This window comes from Myotis lucifugus, unplaced genomic scaffold (assembly GCF_000147115.1).
Source record: "Myotis lucifugus unplaced genomic scaffold, Myoluc2.0 scaffold_10, whole genome shotgun sequence".
Lineage (NCBI taxonomy): Eukaryota > Metazoa > Chordata > Mammalia > Chiroptera > Vespertilionidae > Myotis > Myotis lucifugus.
Window position 1 is genome coordinate 9575020 of NW_005871058.1, and position 13523 is coordinate 9588542.

Below are 13523 nucleotides of genomic sequence, written 5' to 3' on the forward strand. Positions count from 1 at the left end.
ATTTAAAATATATATATATAAGTGTTGAAAGAACAAATGATTAAAATCAATACTGTGTGTTGACAAATAAGTGCTGATTTCTATGTTTAGTTTTTCAAAATGATTCCAATGTCCACAGAGTTGCCTTTCCCAGCACTGTGCTGTTTGCAAAACTGATAAGCATTCCTTTTGTGTGTTTCGTCACTTGACAGAACATGTAGAACTGAAAAAGACTAAATATTAAGGACGACGTGTTCTGTTCTACTAGGGAACATTTTCCAAGTTAAACGTATTTATTAAAATTCTAGGTATAGTAATTTGACTGTAAATTAAGCAGTGAACTCACTAACAAATATGTGGCTTACATTTCTCTAATTATTTTGCATAAAGATATCATGATTTCTTTAAATTCCTTGCCAAAATCATGTTATAAAATGACTACCTCTTCATCTGTACTACCAGTAATTCATTTAATTGATTCTTTTCCTTTCCTTCCACTTACCCATTTACAACATTTATTGAGCCTGCCCAGAGTTCAAGATGAATAACTCTTCCCCCATATACATGAGGTTCTTTCTTTGTAAACTCATGAAGATGTAAAATCTTGATATACACAGAGCATTGACATTTGGGGTCTGGACATGACTTGAATAAACTTTGCAGTCAGGGTGGCCCTGGTGGAGCAATTTCTCACAGGAAAGCACAATGCCAAGTACAATAATATCAATAGTGTTTTTGAGTACAGAGAAACAAGGAACTCAAAATTCTTTTTAGAAACTGAATATAACATCGACATTCAAACCTGGCAAAGGTAACACAAAGAGACTAATTTCACTTGTAAATACTGATAAAATCTTAAATGAAAAGTTAGTAAACATAATCCAGCAGCACATTAAAGAATTACCAATTTTATCCCAAGCCAGTTTGGCCCAGTGGATAGAGTGTCAGCCTGTGGACTTAAGGGTCCCGGGTTCTATTCCCATCAAGGGCACGTTGGTTGCAGGTTCCTCCCCAGTCAGGCCCTGGTCGATGCTCGTGTAATGGGCAACCAATCAATGTGTTTCTCTCACATCGATATTTCTCTCTGTCTTTCCCTCTCTCTCCCACTCTCTCTAAAAAATCAATGGAAAAATATCCTCAGTTGAAGATAAAAAAATAAAAAATAAAGAAAATTAAGAATTACTGATTTTACACCATGACTGAATTAGTTTCATTTTCATAGATGTAGGAAGGTACTTGACAAAATTAAGCATCTATTCTTCATAAAAATACCCAGTAAAAGAGTAACCAAGAGTAAACAGTTTCATAACTATGAGTAACCAAGAGTAAACAGTTTCATAACTATGTGTTTTACATGTACATACAGTAAATCAGAAATAGGAAAAGAAGGCTATTTCACTACTCTTCAAGTTTGTTCTACAGGCTTTAGCCAAGAAAAGAAGGCTATTTCACTACTCTTCAAGTTTTTTCTACAGGCTTTATCCAATACAAATAAAATAAAATAGAGATAGTAAGTATAAAGGGAAAAGGTAAAATGATCATTATTTGAAAATGAGATAATTTTATACCTTCAAAATATAAGAGAATCAACCAAGAAATCACTTTGTAAAATAGGAGAATTCAGTAAGACAGCTCACTAAATATTTGCCAATATAAACAAAATCTACCTATCAAAACTCTAATTATCCACACACAATTACACAAATCATTTGACACAGCAATTACATAGTTAAGGAATTCAGTCTATGGTCATATTAACACACTTGTGAAAACATTATGTTCCAGGTCATTCATTTCAGTTATTTGTAGTAGGATAGCCTGGAAACACTCAAAATTTACAAAACCAGGGAACTGGGTTAATAAATTATGGGGCATCCACACAATGTAATGCTATGAAGCTGTTGGAAAAAAAAGAATATCTATGCACTGATGTGGAAACATTTCTAAAGTATACTATGTGAAAATAAAAAGTATGTTTATGTTACCTTTTATGTTAAGGTAAAAATAAGAATTAATAATAATATAGGTGTCCCAAAATTCACGCAAGATTTGAATTTTGCGTGTGCATTAACAACAACAGCAATAACAAAAATAAAAGCCTAATTTTACTTGGTTTATTGAATCAGATTCTAATATCTGTTGCCCTTTGATTTCAATCCCTTCAATTTGATAAGCATTACCAAGGACCAATTATGGCCCAGAAGTAGGGACAATGAAGACCAATGAAGACCATGGCTTTGCATATGTGCCAGCAAAGCCCTGGAGGCCATTTACCCTATGTGCAATTCTTTACATAACCCTATACTGTATACTTTATGAATCAATAAAAATTTACAATTTTTAATTATAAACCTGTGTTTTCTATCAAAATTACTTCTTGCGTGAATTTTGGGACACCCTATATTTGTTGTGGAATCAACAAAGAAAGTTGGAAAATTACATAAAACATTATTTGGGGGGTGTTCAGCAAAAATTGGGCAAATTAGGAACAACGGTGAGAAGATGGCTTTCATTGTGTATCTTTATGTTTTATAAAATTTATTTTTTATTTTTTAAAAGATATTTTTATTGATTTCAGAGACGAAGGGAGAGAGAGAGATAGAAACATCAATGATGAGAGAGAATCATTGATTAGCTGCCTCCTGTATGCCCCTCCCCCCCCACTGGAGACTAGCCCCCAACCCAGGCATGTGTTCTTGACTGGAATCAAACCTGGGACCCTCAGTTCGCAGGCCAATGGCTCTATTCACTGAGCCAAACCAGGCAGGGCTCCTTGTGTATTTTTCAATGTTCTAGTATTTGAGCCATGTGACTGCTACCCATAAAAAATATAAATTAAAAATTTCAAGGAAAACAAACTGTGACTTGTAAAGTTGGATGAGTCCTGAAAATTTTTATTCAAACTATCTGAAAAACATCATTAACTGCACAAAAACATCAGTAAATCCACAACCAAAACACAAAACTGTGATCTACAATGCCACTTTGTGTAAATAATAAACTCATTTCACAATCACTTGCACCATTCCTTTGTATGAGGTGCTCTGTAATTCATGAAGATAAAAAGCCCAGAGAAAACTTAATCTAGTGATCAACAGATGAGTAAATAATGACATCACTGTGTATTCAGCGCCTTGAAAGACTCAAATGTAGTGTTGAGAAGGGGTTAAGGGACACCTGAATCTGGCAGGGGAGGAAGTTCCTGCAGATGATACCCATGGCTTTGAATTTAGAAGGAAGAGAAGTTATTCAGATGATAGATTTGGAAGAAGAGATAACACATAGATATGTGGAAAGGCATGATCTCATGGACGCACGCTACGTAGTCAAAAACAGATGTGAAGAGCAGAAAAGGAGGAGGTGGGAACAGACAGGGAGGCAGGGGCCAGAATGTAAGGATCTGGGGGCTAAGCAAAAAGCCTTTACCTAAAGATTCTAAAATAGAGAAGTGACATGGCCAATTTTGGGCTTCATCTTGGCGGCAATGTGGAAGACAGAGTAAGAGGGATCCAGAAAAGGAAGTGATATTTGCATCCATCTTTCCAAATGCCCTGCTGAGAATGAATCTTAGTTTTCATTAGAGCTTTCCTCACACTGGGGCTTGTAAAGCAAAATATTTTGGAAGATTGCTTTAGTCTTTGTTTGAAACTGATTACTCCTGATATGACCATGCCACTTTCCAACTCGTGACGTCTGGTCTGCCTGGCTGCTTCTCTGCTCTATGTGGACACAGGAATGTTTGCCTTCACGGGGAGCTCAGTGACCCAGAGTCTGCCTTACCCAACTATTTAACTCCGAGGTCCTGTCTTTTCCCCTGGGTGCAAGGATGGAGGGGACCCCAGGGGCCACTATCCGGGGTCCTACAAACCTCCGCACATCTCCTGGTTTGGGATTCTCCCTGCCAACTAGGTTTCTACGCTAGCTTTCCTGGGAAGGATTTCTTTCCATTCTTCTTCAGGAGAACCTGGAGTAATTTGCTCAAGGAGCCAGGCTTTCACAAAATTATTTTAAAGCAACTTCTGCTGCTCACCTTGAAAATTCTTAAGACAAAATAACACAAGGGCCTGGCTACGCTTTTGAAATAGGAAAGGAAAAATACCAGAGGATCAGAATCAGCATGGGTCACATTCTTTCCAAATCCTTTTCATCAGTAAAAACAAAATGCCAGTTAATGTTTCAGCCCATTATCTTTCCATGTTAGTCAAGGAAGGAAGCTTGGAAAACAAATCTGTCACTTATTTGGGGAAAAGAAAGGGAGCATGTTTAGGTTTAGTTAAAGTATAGCTATGCAACTTTTTTTTTCTTTTTTGAAAGAAAGAGAAAGAAAAAGATAAACGGAGGTGGAAGCTTGTTATCATTTTGGGAATTCCCATTCTCACATACATAGCTCCATAACCTCACATTGTTGATTAAAAACATGCAGAGACGTCTGGTACTAGGCTCCCAGGTCATAATTTTCTGATGCAATAGTGGATAAAATCACCCCCCTCCCTAATTTCTTCTTTGATAGTCATTGCCACACCCTGTGTGTATTCTTTCTGCTGTGCAAGTAAAATTATGGTCCTGGAAATCTGGAATTTTAATCCTAGGATTCTCTTAAGAGCACTAGCATTAAGAGACAACTGTTTTTCTGGAAGCAGTGAGATACTGATAAAATGTTCATCTCTGTTTCTTGTTGTTCCAACTTCTTATGTGAAAATGGATCAGCAACACTTAATCTCATGAAATAGGGATCAAAATGTATAGTGAGTAGTAGTGTATGCATTATTTGAGGGAAGAAGCTAGTACACAGTTTATTCTATTCTCTTTGGAAAACATGAAGGTGAAATTAAAAAGTGGCTTGGAGAAGGAGAGCATTTCTTAGACTTCTGGCTGACCTAGCCTCCTGTCCCTCCTCTTGTTTTTCCACTTAATGCCTATGATTGAGCAACCTCTTGTTTCTTACCAAATTCTTTCTCACATTCTAATTCAGATTGTTTTTGGATCATATTTAATGATTATTTCCAAGTTTTTTTTATAGTGAAACACTGTGTCATTTGATTCTGGTCTACAAGAAAGCCAAGGAGAGCAGTTTCTCACACTGCTGGCCTCAGGGAACAGGGGATATGTCATCCCTGCCTGCGCTTGCTCACCCTTTTCACCCTGCCTGTGTTCATGTCATGATTGGATTGTATTCCATTAATTAAACACAAAATTATATATGTCTTAGATATAGGCTATGAGTGGTGTACTCATTCAGATATTACAAAACAACTGAAACTGCTTTATCTCTATTTATAAAGGACTAGAGTCCCGGTGCACAAAATTTGTGCACTCGTTGGGGGTGGGTGCGTCCCTCAGCCCGGCCTGCGCCCATTTGCAGTCCAGGACCCCTTGGGGGATGTCCACCTGTTGACTTAGGCCCACTCCCCAAGGGATCAGGTTTAAGCTTGCAGTCAGCCATCCTTCTGGTAGCCAGGGAGCCCTCGGGGGATGTCTGACTAAAGGCTTAGGCCCCCAAGGGATCGGGCCTAAACTGTTAGTTAGACATTCTTAGTGCTGCCACAGAGGTGGGAAAGGCTCCTGCCACCACCTCTGCACTGGCCAGCCATGAGCCAGCTTCTGGCTGAGTGGCACTACTCCTTGGTCTGACCTAAACCCTAGAGATTAGTACTTCATTTTACAACTTTCTCTCGGTTTATAGGCAGCAGCAAACTCAGACCACACAGTCGGGTGTGTGAGAAATGTTGCTTTCTTTATTGTTTAGTAACCAAACCTAACTTCAACTTTAGCCCCCATTCTGCCAAGTAAAAAAACAAAAACAAAATATCATTTAACTTAGGTTCCCCACCCCCTTCTCTGGAGTTGTACTTCCATATCAGACAGTTTATATCTCAGGCAGAGGTGCCAAAGAACCAAGCAGGGTCAAGAACATGTGGACCTCAGTCTTCTGTCTGGACTGGCCCCCACCCAGTGCCCTTGACCCTCACCTCAGAGCTCAAGTCCATGCCAATCCCTGGTATATTCTCCTCATCTGGGCCTTGAGGCCTCTTGAGTCCAATTCACTCTCTTCATCCCTCCCTGCCACCTTCTCTCTCTCACACAAGAGCTATTGGGCTTTCTGGGGTGAGGTCCTCTGACACCTCCTCAGCCCGGTTGCATGGACATCATCTTGGTGCCTTGGTCACGGCCACAAAGCTGTGTGGCTGCTCTCAGACCCTCCGTCTCCTGCTGCCTTAGGGAGTGACTCAGTGGGAGGGGAGGGCACAGTCCTTTTTACATGGCCGCCAACAAACACAGTGTTCCTTCCCTCTAGTTCTCCTTCTCCTCCTCACCCCAGTCCAGGCACGTCTATGTGCAGGGCAGGGGAGGGTGGGAGGCAGGGGTGTCTCTGACCCAGCACACAGGCTTCCAGATCCACTGCTCCCCCAGGAAGCCTTCCACGCTTTGGACCTCTACACCCAGAACCTGTCCCCTCTCAGCTACAGGTCTTTGCCCACTGTGGTCAAGTCTGTTTAGAGCAGTGGTTCTCAACCTTGGCTACACATTAGAATCACCTGGGAATCTTTTTAAAATCCTGATTTCTGCGCCTCATCCTTTGTTACTAATGTTGTGGCTCTACCCCATAACAAAGAAACAGAATTTCCAGAGGATGAGGCCCAGAAATCAGGATTTTAAAAAGATTCCCAGGTGATTCTAATGTGCAGCCAAGGTTAAAACCACTGGTTTAGAGGCTTGAAGTCAAGAAGTGCCTCTTTGTTCTCTGCTTTCTGGAGGCGGTCAGCGTGGAATATTCCTGCCTGGATTGGGGAGGGGTCTCTGGGTGTTAAGAATACCAGGAGGGGGAGCACAGACTCCTCCTAGAGCTCCGAGATGGGAAAGGCAGCACCCCCCTCACCTTTAACCCCAGGACATTTCTTTAGAAGCAGAAGCCTCATCCTGTGCAGGGGCCTGTGCTGGCTGCCTCAGTTTCTCAGAGACAATGAATTTGATGAACGTCTTTTCCCCACTGCAGTAGCTGCTTCATTTGTTCGTTCTCGCATTTTTCATTAGCTGCTAAATCGCCCCTGTGGCTGCAAACCTGTTGTGCCTGACTCAGCCAGTGGGGAGCTATGGGAGCTGTGCAGGGACAGGGGAAGGGGGAGGGGGCCCGGCCTGCAGAGAGGGTCAGTGGTGCCTGCCGGGCTGTCTCAGAGGATGTGGCTTAGGTGAGGTCCTGTCCTTTGGCGACTTTAGGAGGGGAGGCCGTGTCCTCCGCTCCCAACTTTGACTCAGGGGAGGAAGTTCTCCTTGCTCTCTGGCCTCATAACTCAGTGGATCATAGTGGGATGCGGCAGGCAGGCGGCTTCTGCGACTGCAGCCTGCACAGGGGCGCCAGCCCGAGGTTTCTGCGGCAGCACACACTGTGGGCAGGCGGCTTCTGCAGCTGCACACGGGCGCGGGACTGAAACCCGAGACCAGATTGGGTCACGGGCGGCGGGCAGGCGGCTTCTGGGGGGTCCGGGGTTGCCACCTGGCCTGCGCCCCGGCCCTCCCACCCTCCGATCACCATGGCGATCGCTCCACGCAAGCCAGCCGGCAACCCCGGCCCCTGGGGTAGGGTTTGTGCCTGGCTTTTGCTGCCTGGCTTTCCGATGGCGATCACCGGCTGGGGGGTGGGGAAAGGCAGACTTTGCCCACCCCCTAGCTCTTGCCTGCAGCCTGGGTTGCCGATCACCATTCTTCAGTCCTTCTCCTATCATTGGGCGTATGCAAATTAGCCGCCATCTTTGTTGGCCAGTTAACCGCCATCTTAGTTGGCAGTTAATTTGCATATCGCCCTGATTAGCCAATGGGAAGGGTAGCGGTTGTACGCTAATTACCATCTTTCTCTTTTATTAGATAGGATTCTCTGCTCTTTTTAAGAGTCCCCGTGTCCCACTATTTTAAGCCATTCAAACGCACAAATAAGCTTTGTAGCTCAACTAATGGCTATTCTCAAAGTTTCTGTTATCAAACCTGGCCATTTTGCCAGAATTAAGTATATAATAGGCATACCCTCTATTGTTTCAGCCTTTCCTTTATCCTGATAGAATTCATTTTATCACTAAGAATTTTTCAGATTACCTTCTCTGTTTTGTTTCATCAACTGACACAATATAAACACTCATAGTTGGGTAAGAACAATAGCTTATACAATACTAGAGGCCTGATGCAAGAAATTCATGCAAGAGGCTCAGCCCTCGAAGCCGCAGCTGCCTCCCAGCCCCACAGCCTTGAACCCCGCCCACTGGTTGTTCTGGAAGGTCGTTCCAGAAGATCATTCCGCCCTCCAGTCTAATTAGCATATTAGCTCTTTATTATATAGGATATCTCTTATGTTTTCTTCTGGCTCTTTTAAAGTTTTTAAAGTTCAATTTTGGCTTAGGCCCAAATCTATGCCTTTTTAAAAAAAATGTTTATTGATTTTAGAGAGAGGAAGGGAGAAGGGTAGAGAGATAGAGAGAGGGAAACATCCATCAGCTGCCTCCTGCATGCCACCTATTGGGGATCAAGCCCACAGCCTAGGCATGTGCCCTGACTGGGAATCAAATCAGTGACCTCCTGGTTCATGGGTCGATCCTCAACCACTGAGCCACACCAGCCAGGCCCAAATCCATGCTTTTGTGGGAATCATACATTCTGCATGATTCTGTTTGTAATGAAGCTTACAGATGGGAAAAAATAATTTATGACTATAAAAGTCAGAATATATTATTGCCCTGGGTGTCGAGATGAGTTTTGACCAAGAGTGGACATGTGAGAGTCTTTCTGGGATTCTGAAAATGTTTTCTAAGATTTAATCATAAATAAAAATTTATCAAGCTGGGCCCTCCATATTTGTACACTTTATGGTCTATAAAATCAAAGTCCATAATAAATATTTTCATACATAACTAGCTGTTTATATAATAAAGAAACCACATATACATTTTCAACAAGAATACAATGAACTACCTAGAAAGGAGTATAAGAAATGTGTATATTCTATATGAGAAAATAACTTTAAAAAAAGTACCGAAGCACACACAAGAAGACTTGAAAAAATTAAAAATAAAATATAAAACACACCCTGTTCTTGGATAGGGAAGTCAATCTTAAAAAGGTGACAATTCTCCCTATATTAATGTACACATTTGATGAGATTCCAGTAAGATACCCAACTTTTGTGTTAAATAGAGAAGCTGATTCAGGTGGAAAATTAAATAAGGACATAATTGAAAAACTCAGAAAAATATATGCAGTAAGTGGAAACTAGTTCTTTAAGATAGTAAAACACACTATAAAGTCTTGATTATTGAAAATGTAGTCCTGATACATAAATACAGAGAGACCAAAGAAACAGACTAAAAATTCCAGAAATGCCCACCAAAACATGTGTGAATATAGTATATGCTGCAGGGGGTGATATAGGTGTCCTTTCAAATTAGTGTGCCAAAGATAAACTGCTCAGTAAAAGCTTCTGGGACAACTGGATAGATTTATATCTATACTTCACCTCTGGGTGGGATTGCATCATTTTTTCTTCATTATTTACTGTCTTTCCTGTAAGAGAGCTATATATTTCTTTACACTGCTATGTTTGCTTCCTTGTGGGAAGAGTCACCCTGCCCCCACCCCACAATTGAAGTCAGGTTTGGTCCCATGACTTGCTTTAGCCAATCCTATATAATAAAAGGGTAATATGCAAATTGACCCTAACAGCAGAACCACTGGGAATGACTGGTCACTATGACACACACTGACCACCAGGGGGCAGATGCTCAATGCAGGAGCTGCCCCCTGGTGGTTAGTGTGCTCCCACAGGGGGAGCTCTGCTCAGCCACAAGCCAGGCTGCCAGCTGCCAGTACAGCGGTGGTGGTGGGAGCCTCTCTGGCCTCCTCAGCAGCGCTAAGGATGTCCGACTGCAGCTAGGTCTGCTCCCCGCTGGCAAGTGGACATCCCCCAAGGGCTGCTGGGCTGCCAGAGGGATGTATGACTGCCATCTTAGGCCCAATCACCTGGTGAGCAGGCCTAAGCCAACAGGTGGTCTGGGACCCAGGCTGCGAGAGGCACAGGCCAGGCTGAGGGACTCTCCCGAGTGCACAAATTTTTGTGCACTGAGCCTCTAGTAGAATTATAAATGGACATGACATACACCTTATCTGAGCTGAAGGTTTAGGAGCCATTGCTTGATTCAGCTATTCTCTTTCTCTCCTTTCATTAGAATAGTTTATCATCAATGATACTTCAAGGTACAGTCTGTTATTATCCCCATTTCTTTGTGAAAAAGCTGAAGGAGAAAGTCTAAGTAATTGCCCTAGTCATTCAGCTGGTGAGGCAAGGATGGAGTCAGGATTTGAATCTAGACAGTCTGGCTCCAGTGTCTAGACTTCAACCTCTGCACAGTGCTGCCTATCTCCAACACATTCTAACTTTAATTATTTTAGTCTCTTGTGAAGTCCAGTTTTGTTTTCTTAGCTTAGTGACAAAGACAAATATTCCTTGTTTCCTCTCAAGAAATATTTATCCCTTCCTAGTTACTCATCAATACTTTTCTCCCCAGCTTCCTAGCTCAGTGAGTGATTTTTTCCCCCTAAGGTTTCTCAGAACATAATTATTTTCAGTTATTGTCTAATTGATTTTATATATTAAATTCACAGTTGTAATATAAGCAGTTATATTTCACATCTGTACTGTTCACATTATTTAAGACAATATAACTCATTATGTAAACATGTTTGATTTATAAATGATGGAACGAATAGCTTGATTAGAAATATATATTTATTCAACAAGCCTTTTTGATGTCTGTTTTACAGAGATAAACAACCCAATTCCTTCTAAATTCAAGTACAGGACAGGGAATCCAGCAAAAGATGTAGTCTAAATTTGGTCCTCAAACATTGTCTTGCTCTGCATCTATGGTGAGAAAAGAAACATAAAAGAGTTGTAGGGTTTCTTCAGGAATATTCCCTCAGTTGAATCTGAGCAGTGAGTGTGAGCTAAAGCTGGGGTTAGCAAACTTTCTCTGTGAAATGCTAGATGCTAAATATTTTGGGCTTTGCAGGCCATATGGTTTACGTCATAACTACTTAACTCATAATAGCAGCCATAGAAAATAGATGTGAGTGTGGATCTGTTCCAAAAAAACTTCATTTATAAAAATGTGTTGGGTTAGATTAGGCAGGAGAATCATAATAGTTGGCCCTTGAAATGAAGGAAACCAATTAGCTGTGATGTGAAATGTTGTCTATTATTGCTGGCTCTCCCACAGACAAACATAAATAAAACTTATTGACTTTTCTTATAATGGAATGAATATCTTAAATTGGAGAGCCCACCTACAGGGGAAGTACCCTTCTCCAGTTTTCTCTTTGTGTGAGAATGTGCCATATAAATTGTCTCAGATCTAGGAAAAGACTTGTAAAGAATTTTAAATTTAGAAGAATATTTAGGGAGCAAAGTCAATGGAGTATGATGTTGATCATGGCATGTGATTTCTTACCTATGCTGCAGGGGGCAGTGTACTCAGCGATAGCGGACTCATCTAAGAAATATTAGGTGAAAGGAGAAACAAAAAACATCTATGAACAAGAGGCCATATTGAATCTATTTACTTTACTTTTGGTGAAAAGTATATCATATCAGGATTGTTAAAACTCCATTCAAATAGGCCAGAGTTGAACAGGATAGCTAACATGTTTATTACCCCCTCTCCTCCCCCCTCCCCCTACCATCGGGAGTGGAGGAGGGGGATTGAAGACTGTTTAGATAGTATTCAAATTTTAAATTCTTAGGAAGATGACCATTGTTGCTTTCTTTGTTTCTTGTAGCTCTTTCTTCCATGAACTCTCTGCTTATACTCACTTTATCCAGCTTGCTTCCTGAATCCCTTTTCTAAGATTATTGCTCTAGCCTAAAATGCTTTTGTTATTATTTTTTAGAGAAAGTGGAAGAGAAAGGGAAAGGCAGAGAGAAATATAGATGTGAGAGAAACACATCAACAATTGGTTGCCTCCTGAATGCGCCCTGAAGGGGAGGAACCTGCAACCAATGTATGTGCCCTTGGAGGGAACCAAACCCCGGACCCTTCAGTCCACAGGCCAATGCTCTACCCACTGAGCCAACCACCTAGGGCTCTACTATTTACTTTAGAAGATGTACTTATCCATTAGGATCCAACTCAGATCTTTCTTCCTCTGTCTTTTTTTCCTGTTTGTCCATATTAAGCACTAGTCTTCTGTGCTATTTTCACTTCCCCAATTTCTTATCCCTTAGCTTGGTAACACTCATTTATCATTTATCATTTATCATTTAACTGTCTTTTCTGGTTACATTATCTTTCCATGTGTACTATGTTCTTTATGTCTCTAAACTATTTGAGAGCAGTCACCAAATATCTTTCTTTGTAAATTCTTAAGTTTCTGATGCAATAAATATTAATTGATAAATTTGTTTGTAGGTGGTTTCTACAGTATATAGCTTGGAGGAAAGGGACAAATGGATATAATATTGATTGAATGGTCTAAAACCAGGGTCTATTGTCACCTATTTCTTGGTTTTGCATTGAGACTATTTAATTGTCTCAGTTTTCTCTCACTTACGTGTCTCATAGTAATCATAGACTTTAACAATCGCTGGCTTTAGGTCTCTTACTGGGATGTCTTGCAGAACCGTGAAAGAAAAGCTGAGTGTCTGAGCTGTCACCTAAAAGGAAAAGTGGGAGTAATAAAGAGGTTAGAAATCCTCTTCTCTCTTCTTTGAATAAAACATATTCTTTATTGTTCTCTGACTCTTCTTCACCTGGATCTTCTAGGTAAGCAAACATTTGTGGATGCCAAGATGGGTTTAGAAGGCAACTTTGGGAACTCTTTACAATGAACAAAATCCCCAAGATATTCTCCTAAACAACAGAGACAACCCATATGCTCTTGTAGTCCTCTGTAAGAAATTAACCGAGTCTATGTGAATGAGTTTTAAGATGCAGAGACTTGTACCACCTGTAGTTATAATACAAAACTATTTTTTGTGTGGTTAGATAAAACATTCCCTTCGATTTGCTATTGACTTTGAAGATACTCATGAGATCTACATTTTATTATATATAGTGATATATTTATTAGAATATTAACAGTATTATTAATCAACCACAATGGTGTATTTATTCTTTTTGGTGGGTCTTTAAAATAACACACATGTTAGACATTTATTCTGTTGATTTTTCTACTGGAAATCATAGAAATATTCATATTCCAATTGTAACATAATTAAAAAGAGAGCAGACATTCTATGGATTTAAAAGGAGATTTTCCTTTTATTCTCTTTAGCATAGATTAACTTTCTGAAAGGGTGTTACTAATTGTTGCTTTCCTTATATTACTTATCTTCTATTGACAAGACCCACTTAGAAAGTCAACCGATGTATATAGTCTCAGCTCAAATGCCAGAGCACTCACCTGTTCCACATAAATGATGACGTGGTTATTGCTCACTTCTGTCCTGCTCACATGGTTAGATCTTTCAAGCTGAAGAAAATTAGAGAACTCAAAAAGTTAGACAATAG

The 13523-nt window shown here is 40.6% G+C and overlaps 1 protein-coding gene across 1 annotated transcript in view; it reads right to left on the reverse strand.

Annotated features, from left to right (window-relative positions):
- Positions 1–10726: 10726 nt before the first annotated feature.
- LOC102419451 (pregnancy zone protein) overlaps positions 10727–13523 on the reverse strand; it is a 45801-nt gene continuing 43004 nt past the window's right edge. The window contains exons 33-36 of the mRNA XM_006084229.3: positions 13417–13485; positions 12565–12667; positions 11466–11507; positions 10727–10879 (exon numbers count right to left, since the gene is read on the reverse strand). Coding sequence (XP_006084291.2) covers positions 10857–10879; positions 11466–11507; positions 12565–12667; positions 13417–13485 — 237 coding nt within the window. The 3' untranslated portion in view covers positions 10727–10856. The remainder of the gene's footprint in view (positions 10880–11465; positions 11508–12564; positions 12668–13416; positions 13486–13523) is intronic.